The following is a 12,816-nucleotide window of genomic DNA, read 5'->3' on the forward strand; positions in this document are numbered from 1 at the left end:
ACGGGCGTGATTCACTTTCTACCACACAGATCATGAGCTTGTGCTTAAAGACGGTCATTTCATGCAAAAGGACCCAGAGGCAGAGCGCACTCTGGTCCATCAGTCATAAACAACTGCGGCCAGGAGGGAAGCTTCTGTTTTTTGTGTTTTCTACATTTAGTGACATGCACAAGAAGGGTAACTCATTCAGAATGTGGCACCACAGGAACCATTTATACAATGATTCAGGGTTATTTGTGATACCACTGGGACAAAGGGGAACATGCCCTTCACTCACATGCAAAATACACTGGGCTTTGAGAGTTTTTAATGTACATTTAATTACTGCATTAACTACAAAAAAGAAACAGCTAGTTGATGAAGAGTACTGTGAACACATGTACCTCCTGCTCTTACCAGAGTGTTGGGTCATTCCATTGGACATGAGGCAGACATGGAAAAGACAAACTTATATAAGTACCATGAACGAAATAGGTACGTGCGCAGCCACAGTTCAACTTTGGAAAAGTAAAATCATACTGAGCATTATGCCTTCATGTTGTAGTTGTGGTAAGAGCATATTAGGGGACAAGATAATCAGAAATGAAAAGCAGAAGTGATAGGCAGCACACAGAAGACATCAGGTGGAAAACTATAATAACAGTTGAAATAGCTGGGGGCACACACCATATTCATGTCGATGCCGTTGGTGTAGGTCCACGCGTGTTGGAAGTACTCCTCCAGCCTCTGCCTCAGGGGGTTCGGGATCTGGTGGAAGCGAATGAACTCTTTGACCCGCAGCATCTGGAGGTGATACCTAGCCGTCCCCGAGTATAACCTCTGGATGATGGCCGACACATTTCCAAAGATGCTGGCATACATTAAAGCTGAAGAAATAAAATATGAGTAAATGGCAGTTTGTCACACTAAACATGATCAAACCACAAAATTGCCCTTGAAATTGGCATAAATAAATGAAGAGTGAAACTGTGTGATTCATAATTGTCTGTCACTCACATCCAATGAGCATTACACAGATGGAGAAGATTTTTTCCGAGTTGGTGTTGGGGGACACATTTCCAAAGCCCACGCTGGTCAGACTGCTGAAGGTGAAATAAAGCGCTGTGACGTACTTGTCTTTGATGGACGGGCCCGAGGTGGGGTCACTGTAGTTGTATTCTTTACCTTTGCAAACACAAACATTACATTATATAGTGAAATGCTCATATTCCATACTCAAACAGCACTATAATGAAGATATACAAAATTAAAATCGCAAGTATATCCACAGGTTTCAGACTGATGAGAAATTCGAGCTGTTGTCATAGCGATTAACAATTAAACATGACTAAAAGTAGAAAAAAAAATCTAAATTTGCTACGTGATATTTTAAAGAGCGATAAGACTTCTGCACTTTTACATTTCATTTTACAATACATTCATTTTCTTGTGTCATACTTGACCCTCTTAAAACATGAACTTACCAATAGACACGCCCAAGTTGTCCAACCATCCAATTTTATGCTCTAAGTAAGGCTTTTCAACGTTGCCGATGGCGTACCAGATGCAGGCTAACCAGTGTGCGATGAGGGCGAAAATGCACATGAGCAGCATGAGGACAGCGGCGCCATACTCCGAATATCGGTCCAATTTGCGGGCCACACGTACCAGCCGTAGGAGTCGCGCCGTCTTTAGCAAACCGATCAAAGTGGTTGTCTGGGGAAAGAGAACATTTTGTAGAATGTTTAACCAAGGACAAAATACTACTCCCCTTTATGGTCATGAACTTTGGGTAATGACCGAAAGAACAAGATTGCAGATACACGTAGTCAAAATGAGTTTCCTCCGCAGGGTGGCTGAGCGTTCCCTTAGAGATAAGGTGAGGAGCTCAGTTACATGGGCGGAGCTTGGAGTAGAGCTGCTGCTCCTCCAAGTTGATGGCGTGTGTGTTTTGCTTTCCTGCTTCAAATATAGCCATGTCAATTGACAGTTGAGTTAGGTTAAGGTAGATATGATAAACCACATTGAGACAAGTAGTGATTGCACCAGGTCAAGTTCTTGGTAAGATCTGTGGAGAGGCAAGCCCATTCACAATGTGTTTTTAATTTTAACAAACTGTCAGAATATTTATTTATTATAGTGCAATGCCATTTTATGGGTATTAAATAATATCAGGTTTAGGACTCCCTGATTATTCACTTTGAAGCGTTATTAGCTCCAAGTGCTTAAAACATAGACCAATGGATCATCCTACTTGTGTAAACATCGTTCAAGGTCCAAGCATCCTTCAATGTCAAAACAGCTCGACTGACTCAGTGCTGTAGCAATTTGTGACTACCAATGATGAAGGTCCTCATGGAAACATTGTGGATCAGTTTTGTGCGAGGGAAAACGTAGCAATTTTAGTGAATCATTTGTTTGCCGTTGGTTGAATATGTTCAATTGCCAATGATTCAACAGTAGTACCAAAAATACTTTGTAATTGGTTTTGGATTGGGAAAACAAAATAGGACAAGCATCTGAGCAATGCCTCTATATGTACATAGACAGACAACAGATGCAAGCTTGCAAATAAATTCAAATTTACATAAAGCGTAAACTGAATTTCCCATATAAAAACAAAGGTGAGATGGGACCAATATACAGCCATGACTGATTTATATAGCGTTGTATAATTTGTAAATAGAATAAGTTGGTGTTGAAGAATGCTAATAGGTCTTTCCACTCCCTATTGTGTGAGACGATTACCCCTAATATCCTTGGGGAAATTATTACTCGCTGCCTCTTTAGTAAAAATGCCTCTTGCATGTGGTTGATAACAACATTTGTGCAAGTGTAGTAAACACACACATACTAAATAAGATATTGGATTTGAGGGAAGATGATTTAAAGGAGGGGTTGCTTGTCCTTCATGGTGAGGAAGTGCGCTGTAGCTGTGGTTGATGGGTCCATTAAAAAACCTCAGTTCTCCCAAGCTCAGCTCCCAAATAACCGCCATCATTCACTCAACTGCATCTGGTCAGTTTGCCCTTTCACTGACAAGCAGGCAGTAAAGGGAAGCTAAATTATATACAGAAAAAGGTGAGGCTTAAATTATCCAGTCACAACTTTGGACAGACAACATAAGCACAATGGGTAATGCTGATTTAACTACAAAATATAATTAATTAAAAAATCTTTCCTTTTTCTTGTAGTTATAACTAGTTTACCACCTTATCAATGCCCAATCTTGTCTGATATTTGATACTAAGCAGGATTGGGCCTGGAAGGTACTCTGGAGACCTGGATGGGAGAACATGAGAATACCAAGAGTAACTGTAGGGCAATAGTGGCTCTACTTCACCCACCCACCTATAAATGTGGCGTGTGGGTGAGTGTTTTGTGGTTGATGGTGCAGATTGGCAGCCTCGTTATGGTTAGTCTATCCCAGGACAGCTGTGGCTACAATAGGATCACTGAGTGTGTTATTATTAAAGTTTAGAGTTTGCTCTTGATTTTTGTTGGTTTCTAGGTATGGTTAAATGTTTAACGAAATATATGTTTTTCGTATTATTTTTTCACCTACACCGTGAACTAATAATAATAATAATAATAACTTTTATTTATATAGCGCTTTTCAGTGACCCAAAGACGCTGAACATAATAAAAAAGGGGGGGGGGTATTTACAGACAGGGGGGACAACACGTACAGAACACATTAATATACAGATAAAATGAACAAGACAGAAGAAGTAGAGAGAAAAAGATGGGGATGTAACAGGGGGTAGAAGTGTAGGCAATGGGGTAGAGGAGGCTAGGGGTAGGGGAGGTCATAGGCTTGGGTGAAGAGGTATGTTTTTAGGCAGGATTTGAATGTTGTGAGTGAGGGAGAGTGGCGGACAGGTTGGGGGAGGGAGTTCCAGAGTCGGGGTGCTGTTCGGGAGAATGCTCTGTCGCCAAAAGTTTTGAGTCGGGATGTTGGTGCAGTCAGGGTGAGAGAGGAGGAGGATCGGAGAGCTCGGGTGGGGCGGTGGGGGATGAGGAGGTCAGACAGGTAGGGGGGGGCAAGGTGGTGAAGAGCTTTGAAGGTGAGGAGGAGTATTTTAAAGTTTATGCGCTGCTTGATGGGGAGCCAGTGGAGAGAGCGGAGAACGGGAGTGATGTGATCACGGGACCGGGTGTGGGTGAGGAGGCGGGCAGCGGAGTTTTGGACCATTTGGAGTCTGTGGAGGGAATGGGAGGAGATGCCAGTGAGGAGGGAGTTGCAGTAGTCAAGGCGGGAGGAGATGAAGGCATGGATGAGGGATTCAGCAGCGGGGAGGGTGAGGCAGTGTCGGATTTTGGCGATGCGGCGGAGGTGGAAGTATGAGGTCTTGACAATGTGGCTGACATGGGGAGTGAAGGAGAGGGTGGGGTCCATGATGACACCGAGATTGCGTACCAGGGTAGAGGGGGTGATGGTCGAGGTGTCGATGCTGAGTGAAAAGGGACCAGTTTTATTGAGAGTGGATTTGGTGCCAATGAGGAGGAGCTCTGTTTTGTCACTGTTCAGTTTGAGGAAGTTGAGAGTGAGCCATGATTTTATTGTAGAGATGCAGGTTTCAATGTGGCTGAGGGGAGGGTTTTGGGTGGATTTGGTGGTGAGGTATATCTGGGTGTCGTCAGCGTAGCAGTGAAAGTCCAGGTTGAGTTGGCGGAGGATGTGACCAAGGGGGAAGATGTAGCAGATGAAGAGGAGGGGGCCGAGGACTGAGCCCTGGGGGACCCCCTGCGTTACTGGGGAGAGGGTGGATGAGTGACCGGAGAGGGAAATGAACTCTTGCCTGTTGGTGAGGTAGGATGTGAGCCAGTCAAGTGCAGAGCCCTCAACACCCAGTTGGCGCAGCCTTTGTAGGAGGATGGAATGGTTTATAGTGTCAAAGGCTGCGCTGAGGTCTAGTAGTAACAGGATGTTGAGGGCCCCGGAGTCTGCAGAGGTGAGGAGATCGTTGAGTACTTTGACCAGGGCTGTTTCAGTGCTGTGAAGTGGGCGGAAGCCAGATTGGAGGGGTTCATAGAGGTTGTTTGACTGGAGGTGGGTGTGAAGTTGGGCGGCGACGATGCGTTACAGCGAAATATACGTTAAACAACAACAACAACAACAATTTGCACCAGTAAAAATTATTCACTACTTTGTATGCATTGAGGAGGGGGCTGAAGTGTGATTGAGGGGGATGCTTGATACAGTAAAAGTACCTCCTTGTTTTTATGTAGCACAGCAAGTGAAGCAGTGAGTACAAATAGTTTGAACAACAGGCAAAATTGTGTGCCGTCTCCAAACCCACAAATCACACTGCATTTGAATGCCATGGAAAATAAGTTTGCATAAATCCACTTTACAATACACAATTTGAATCAAAGTATAAGCAGATGGAACATTTCCTTCAGCAGAAGTGAAGTGCTCAAGTTGGATTACATTTTTGATTGTGTATATGGAAGGAGAAAAGAAATCCAACCCTAATTAACACTCATCTTTACTGCTGATGCACAAAAACTACACAGATTGTGGAGGATAGTTTCCAGGCAACAAAGGTATGATGCCTAAAATAGCAGCTGTGTCTGTACTTTGAGATAAAACAGCTCGCAAGGACAAGAACTAAAAATGTACATGGGTGTTATATTTAGATGCACAAAAATGATTTGGTGTGCTAAAAAAAGGAATATTTTGTCAGCACTCTCAATCTGACACAGTGAGGTTTGGACACGAGCTGTAACCGAACACAAAACCTGTCAGAGATGGAGTCATCTGGTTCTGTGACGGGGGCATACATTGTGCCAAAGCATCGCTCATCTGTCGACTTTGCCTCTGCACCTGCCACTCATCGCCAGCCCACAGCCATTCAAGCGCTCACATGGCACACCTAACAGTAAATAATGGTTCTGCAAACCTAGGCACAGTGTTGACACCATACAAATATGTTCAACTACTCAATTTTGATACTAAGGAAAAGGCTTGATACTCACCAAATTTGTAATATAATGTAGAGTAATTTAACACAAAATAGTATGTTATAATGTTGTCAATATAAGTCAAACTAAAGACATGCACTGTCTAACTAAAAGGGGGTGTATGTGGGGCTATCAAACATCATGCAAAAACACCTATGTATACAGAACATATTATGTATATATGTAAAAAGGCAGATTAAACTAATAATTAACAACCACATCTTCAGCTAACTCACTTCCTAACTTCTCCTTTTTGTCACTGTCCATGTAATCTAAATCAATTAGTAGACTAATATATATGTTGGTCAACGACAACATCATCAACCAATGAATTGACTAAAAGACTAACGACTTACAGCCCTTGTAGTGATTCTTCAAATCAGCATCTGTTTTTGTATGTGGGTGTACATTTTTGACCTACCCAGGTACTGATACTACAATCCCTCTCTCAACTTGATACACCATACAACATAATCATTGGTTATTTTAATCTGATTTGTGTACAAGGCATAAGTAGCAAAAATGATATGAAAGCAGAGACCTTTTTGAGTCTAGATAGCCCAGAGTTGTGGCTGGCTCTGATGAAAAGAGATCAAGACTAAAACAGATGTGACAGTCCGGCGTCAGATATTAGGCTAAATTCATGACCCCAAGAAAACAGCTTGCAAACCTGGACTGGAGACTGTAGTAGCACATACTAGTAACAAGCAACATAATAATTATTATCTTGACAAATCTTCTGCTTTCTCCTTCTTCAAAACCACAAGGAAGAGTGATCTCCCAAATCCCCAAGTAAATATTCAGTCAAATCGAATGCATCTTGATAACCTTTTCAACACCTGAGAGGATCACTCAGAACAAACATCTGTCTGCGGGGCCGGGTTGGAAATGTCTGTGCCTGTTAAACCAATCACGCTGTTCCTCATACGTCCAGGCCCTTCCTGTTTAACAGCTGTGTTTGAGTGGAGGTATTTAGTACCATTTTAAGTCATTGGACAAGACATTCCCCCCACCTAGTCAAAGTGTGAATGAGAAATAGGAATGGACGGAGAGGACCAGATTGGAAGCCTATTTTCATTATCATCATTATTATTATTATTATCATTTACAGTTATTACAACCAAAAGGATAGTTTCCATCTTACCTCATCTGATCCGGACCCAAAGATAAGCAGATCAAAAGGTATGGCCGCCACCATGTCTATAAGGAACCAGCCTTTGAAATAGTGGATCGCAATCTTAGCCGGCTGACTGACAACCTCCTCATTACAGTTGACATAAGTGGTTCTGAAGTTTATGAGGATGTCAACAATGAACATGATGTCCACGATGAGGTCTACTACGTTGAGGGGGGAGCAGGAGTAACCGCACTTGCGCCTCTTCTGCTCCTCGATGTCGTTGAGGAGAAAGGCGGCCGAGTAGGGGGTGAAGATGGCGGTGTAGATGACCAAGAGGAGGATGAGCCAGTCCCACACGGCTTTGAACGGACTGTAGTGAAGCATGGTCCAATTGTGAATGCGCGGGGTTTGGAGTTGATACTCAGGCAGCACATCCGCACCCAGAGACAACACCTGGAAGACACAGATTTGTACAAAGCTTCAATTATATGTTATTTTAAAGTTCAAGTCCACGTCATACTCAAAAGGGATTCCCTACCAATACATTACATAAAATAACACATAAATTGCATCTTTTTTAAAAAAAAAAGAATATGATAAGATATCTGAAGGTGCACTACTTTTCTGGAGGAGGGTCTGCCAAAGAGCTGTTATTGCTCTGCCTGGATCGTTCCACAATATGGCATTAAACAATTATTTCCATGAAGACAAGTTACAGGTCAGATCTGTGAAGAGGCAACCACATCCACAGTAAGAGTGCATTTTTTTCAGTGTATTTTCTGTCATTAAATATATGTTATTCTAAAGGAGCTCTTTTAAGAAAAGTAGAAAGTAATGGGCAGTACACAAGTATTTTTTTCCTAATCCAACATTTGTAGCAATAGACTTGAGACTATCAAAACCATTCCATGATATAACCTTTAAAACTAATGTCAGGAAAGTTGTGACATAAATCAGAACTAAATCTAAGACTGTCAAAGCTACTAAAGAGTGAGTGGCTTCTATTTCATCATGACATTGTTTTGCACAGTAATGTTTTCCTGGAAGGAGAATATCACAATCATTATCTCGGTTATTACACCTTCCATATATAACTGAATAGCTTACATCAATATTATTGCTGCATTATGCACCATTTGGGAGAGGCTTCTCAATGACTTCTGGGTAATTATAGAACTGGGCAGAGGATACTGCTTCTCATCTAACTGTCTCAAAACTCAATGGTCAGGAGTTTCCGGACCATAGCACAAATTCCTCTGATTATTATGGTTCATAGTGAAAAACAAAGAAGCAGGTAGAGTTTACAAGGGCAGAGTTACTATTAGCAACAAGGCAGGGACTTAACTAGTTATATATCAACAATTTCATCAGATTTTTCTGAACTTGTTTTACTTCACATCATCTTTATTATCAGAAACACACTACTTCTGCTGCAGGAAGGGTCAAATGCTTTCACCTTCTGATAGGGGATAACCTTTGAAATCGATCAGAAGCAAAGGACAGAGAAAGCACATCTGTTCTATTATTCATCACACTGCCAAACTGAGATTCCAATGCCTGTTTCAGCAAAGTCTCAGTAATTGTGTACTTGGTCACGTGTTTTGTTTAATGGAGTCATTTATTCCAGTGTCAAAATCATTTTGCTTTCACACACAGCAATTTAGTCTGTTGGAAAATCTTACAAGTTTATGATTAATACTGGATTAAAAAATTAGATTCAATGTATTGCTACATAAAAGATTCCGTCTTCATTTTTTAATCTACTGCCTACTGTGCAAACAAAATATCATGTGGGTTAAAGCAGACAGTTGGCTTGATGCCAAAACCACTGAATCAAAAATGGTGTTTGTCTTCTGGGCAATTATTTTTGGCCTGAACTAAATAGTGAAGTGTAATTTCATGTCTGTGTAAATTATGCTCCTTAATTCACTGTGTCTCAGTGTTTTCACATAATTATAGACAGACCAATCAAACGTGCGTGTGACTTCTTTCTTGTGATTGGCCTCCTAGTCCTAGTCACCATCTGCCTGTGGTACCATACGGCTGCCAGGGACAGCAGTGAGCATGTCAGCTCTTGTGCCTTGATCGAGGCATCAAATGAACTCGGAAGGGCCCAGAGATAGATCCCAGACGTCTGCTGCTTTTTGTCCCTCACTGGCAGGTGTCTGGAGAGCTTTTCACAACATCCAAAAAGTGGGAAAATTACGAGACTCTGCCTAACAGCATGTAGTCTACACAGCATGTAGTCCACACAGCAATGTTATGTACAAATGTTGAAAATAGAGATATTCTAATACACCTCCTTCAGCTTTAAGTCTGTCAATACCCAATACATCAACTAATACCAGAGACAGACTTTTTCAAGGAAAAGCATGATAAAGTAAATAAACGTTCAAATCATTTGCCATGTTTTGAGCAAACCATGGCTGGCTGTAATTGGCCAAGTCCTCAACCAGCACCTTCATTCTTCACAGTAATAAGGCCCTGGGATCGATTTCCGGACCTTTTGTTTGGAGTTTGCATGTTCTCACCGTGTCTGTGAAGGTTTCCCCAGAAACTAAAAACATGTACAATAGTATGCTGGTGTATGAATGAGAGTGTATTGTGAGCATGAATGGATGAAAACTTGCCCACATCTAATCCGGTGTGTTTACATCATGTATTTCATGTATGTTCCTTAACATGCATTGTCTCGACCACAAAATAAATAAATAAAATCAATACCGAATGTGGATTATTTTCCTGAAACCAGTATCAGTAAAGAGCATCCCTTTTTAAAATCAGTATCAGAAAAACAAAATCCCTTGATAAACATACACAGTGAAAAATTAGCTAGTTGTACACTACTTGTAAGAGTGGAAGATAAGGAAAATGACAACACATATGAGCCAATCCTCTTTCATGGTTTGAAAACAAAAATTTGACAGCATTTCTCTATATGTCTATATTGACGTCACAAAGGCGCCGGTCCAGCTGGCAGCCCGGTGCAACGCTCCGCTCTTTTTTCACACTTTTTTCACACTTATGTGCTTTATCTTTTGTATTTTGTAAATATTTTTTCTACTTTAGTTGTACGATCGGGACACGCGCTGGAATCGCTTAATTCAACTTGTTTCGACTTTGTTCGGCTGGATTATTGAGTGTTTTTCGTTGTGTCGTCGTGATGTGCGCTAGCTCTGAGCTAGCCCCCCCGGCCCCACCGCGCTCCTCGGCCACAGCCGCCGTATGGATCGGCGCCGGTGCGTTTATACAAAGGAGGAACTCATGAAACTGCGGAAAACCATTGTCTTACCCGGAGATCGTCACGTTATCCCGGCGGACATCCTAATTTTTCCCCTCCATCCCTTGTTGGGAAATGGGAGGTTTTGTCTATAGGAGTTTTTGTTTATAAGAGTTCTTCTATTGAGTGTTTTTTAAACTTCCTATATTCTATGATCTGTCCTTTCCCTCTGTATCTACTGCGTTGTATCAATGAAATTTCCCCATGTGTGGACAATAAAGGATTATCTTATCTTATCTTATCTTATCTTATATAACTCAACTGTAATTCTGCATGTGTCTTCCCCCTCTTTGATTTTGAATGGGGGGCAATTTCTATGGCATCTGAGGCGAAATGCAAAAGTGAGACCGAATAGCTGTTTCCCCTGTGTATCTCTTGGGACACTTACAGACAGTATCTGTTTAGCAGTGGGAGCTATAAGCCTGATCAGGGAAGGTGAGATTAACCTCTAACCAGGTCTGTAACTCTAGAAACGTGGCTCGTGTCTGGCAGGCGTAAGAGTATCCTTGCAGTGATAGACACCTTGTTTTACGTATCCAACCCTTGAGTTTGAGCTAATTACTCTGGGTTCGTTGAACGCATGCTGCTTTTGGCACATGCTCTTTGGACTTTAATGCCTTACCTGTGTAACCTTGTCAGTGACGTTGTGAGTTCGGTCTTTGACTTTAGGTGCGATTATGGTTTTTTCAGACGACGGAGGGGACGGACACTTCTTCTCGTTGTTGGCCTCTGAAAAGTTGAGCGTGATGAGGGGGATTTTGTTGATGGTGCTGTACTTGTTGAGGTTTGAGTCAGACGTGGAGCCAAGTAAACTGGACTTGATCTGATTGAATGGACCTGGAAAATACATGGAGGCTGTTAAGATAAGAACTTTGATTGTGGGAACATCAGAAACACGGTTTGTATTGGTTTTGACTGCATGAGTTGTGAGTATGGGGTGGCCCGGTGTTTTGAGTTCAACCACAACACACAACACAACACCGTGATATCGAAACCCCACAGCCTCGGACTGACCCGTCTAGAATGAACAGGCTTTTCAAAGTTTCTCATTAAAACATAATGAAAACACTGTTGGTGAAAGAAAGGAATGATCTAACACCAATATACCTTGTATTGCTTTATAATGTCTGAAATGAACTTCCTGTATAACTTTATAATACACACCAATGCTGAATAACAATACACACTGATTTGTAGCTCACAAATGTGATTTGAAGTGAAAGGTTTTGCTGGCTCAGCTCTGTGAACCAGCAGAGGAAGCTACTGCAGTTTTCCCCATTTTCACAAAGTACAGTGATTGAAAGTCAAGGACAAAGGAACAGACAGCTGAAGACGAGGGATTGCATGCGCAGCTTTGGTTCATGCCGTAGAGTTGTTGCGGTCGTAACTAAAACAAATAAAAAAGCTGAAAAAATATGGTGAAAAGCTGGAGCCATACCGCCAGCCATCCAGGAGCGGGACACTAGCGGTGGAGGAAAGAGAGTAAAGGGGAGAGGGGGTTATGGAGGGCTGTTTGCAGGGTCAGAATAGAAACAACATCACTTCATATAACAGAACAGCAGTCAATAATTTTTCTATAGCATTTCTCGGGAAAAGATATCATATGGTTCGTCAATACAAGTCAAATTGACATGTTTTAGACTAGAACCAGCAAGTAAAACCGCTTTCACTGCATACCCCGCAAATCACATGAATTAAAACAACTTGAATTCTGAATATTTTTTATTGGTAAAAAACGTACAAGAGAATTGTACTTAAGAAGAGTAAACACATTTTTTTGACTAAGTACGAAATATAGTATCGAAACTAGTCCATAATTACTTTGTCAATGCCGCAGGGGGGCTGTGGCTCTATAGTGCAAACTGTAGTTGTGTGGCAAGACACTTCACCCACCTTATCAAATATAAATGTGTTGTATGGGCAAGTTAGTGGCCTGTTAGTCTGCCAATAGTATCTTAACACAACGAAATGTAGAGTGATTTATAAATGCACGTAATCCACAAACTCCAGTGTTTGGACTCCATGCTTCGGCCATTCTGCTGTGGTCCATATATATCATTTGAATTGTAATAAAATAACTAGTTGACTTGATTTGGTCGACTAAGACTCCATCGACTGATTAACTGACTACCACCAAACGTACTACTCCAAACATGTTAAATACTCTGAATTCAAGTCACGCACGCACGCACGCACACACACAGGTTTTTGGCAGTGGGAGTTATCATCTTGTAAAACCTCATTGATTTCTTCAGCAAGTGAAAGCAGAAGAGAGACTGAATGTGCAGCTTCATGCAAGTGTGTGCAGAGGTCAGCGGGTGCTCCCCTGGCCGACTGGAGAGGGCTTAACAGGTTGTGTGCGCCCAAATGTTATTTAGAGGGGTGCTAGTTTTCTAAGGCTCGAGCCCAACCACTGCAGCACACTGTAGGTCAAGGCATTTGCATTCAGAGCAGGCCAGACTTGTTGGAAAAA

The 12,816-nt window shown here is 41.9% G+C and overlaps 1 protein-coding gene across 5 annotated transcripts in view; it reads right to left on the minus strand.

Moving 5' to 3' along the window:
* The window catches only part of kcnh7 (potassium channel, voltage gated eag related subfamily H, member 7), a 55,279-nt gene that overhangs the window by 10,431 nt on the left and 32,032 nt on the right, over window positions 1-12,816 (minus strand). For 3 of the 5 annotated variants that reach the window (XM_072459874.1, XM_072459853.1, XM_072459838.1), the window contains 6 exons: window positions 11,782-11,805; window positions 10,966-11,180; window positions 7,091-7,516; window positions 1,464-1,695; window positions 997-1,164; window positions 667-866 (listed from right to left, as the gene is read on the minus strand). In XM_072459874.1, the coding sequence (XP_072315975.1) occupies window positions 667-866; window positions 997-1,164; window positions 1,464-1,695; window positions 7,091-7,516; window positions 10,966-11,180; window positions 11,782-11,805 (1,265 nt within the window). The remainder of the gene's footprint in view (window positions 1-666; window positions 867-996; window positions 1,165-1,463; window positions 1,696-7,090; window positions 7,517-10,965; window positions 11,181-11,781; window positions 11,806-12,816) is intronic. The other 2 variants (XM_072459892.1, XM_072459883.1) reach the window with 1 other exon arrangement.

This window comes from Eucyclogobius newberryi, unplaced genomic scaffold, assembly GCF_026437365.1.
Source record: "Eucyclogobius newberryi isolate DKJ021-1_F unplaced genomic scaffold, fEucNew1.0.hap1 SCAF_1, whole genome shotgun sequence".
NCBI lineage: Eukaryota > Metazoa > Chordata > Actinopteri > Gobiiformes > Gobiidae > Eucyclogobius > Eucyclogobius newberryi.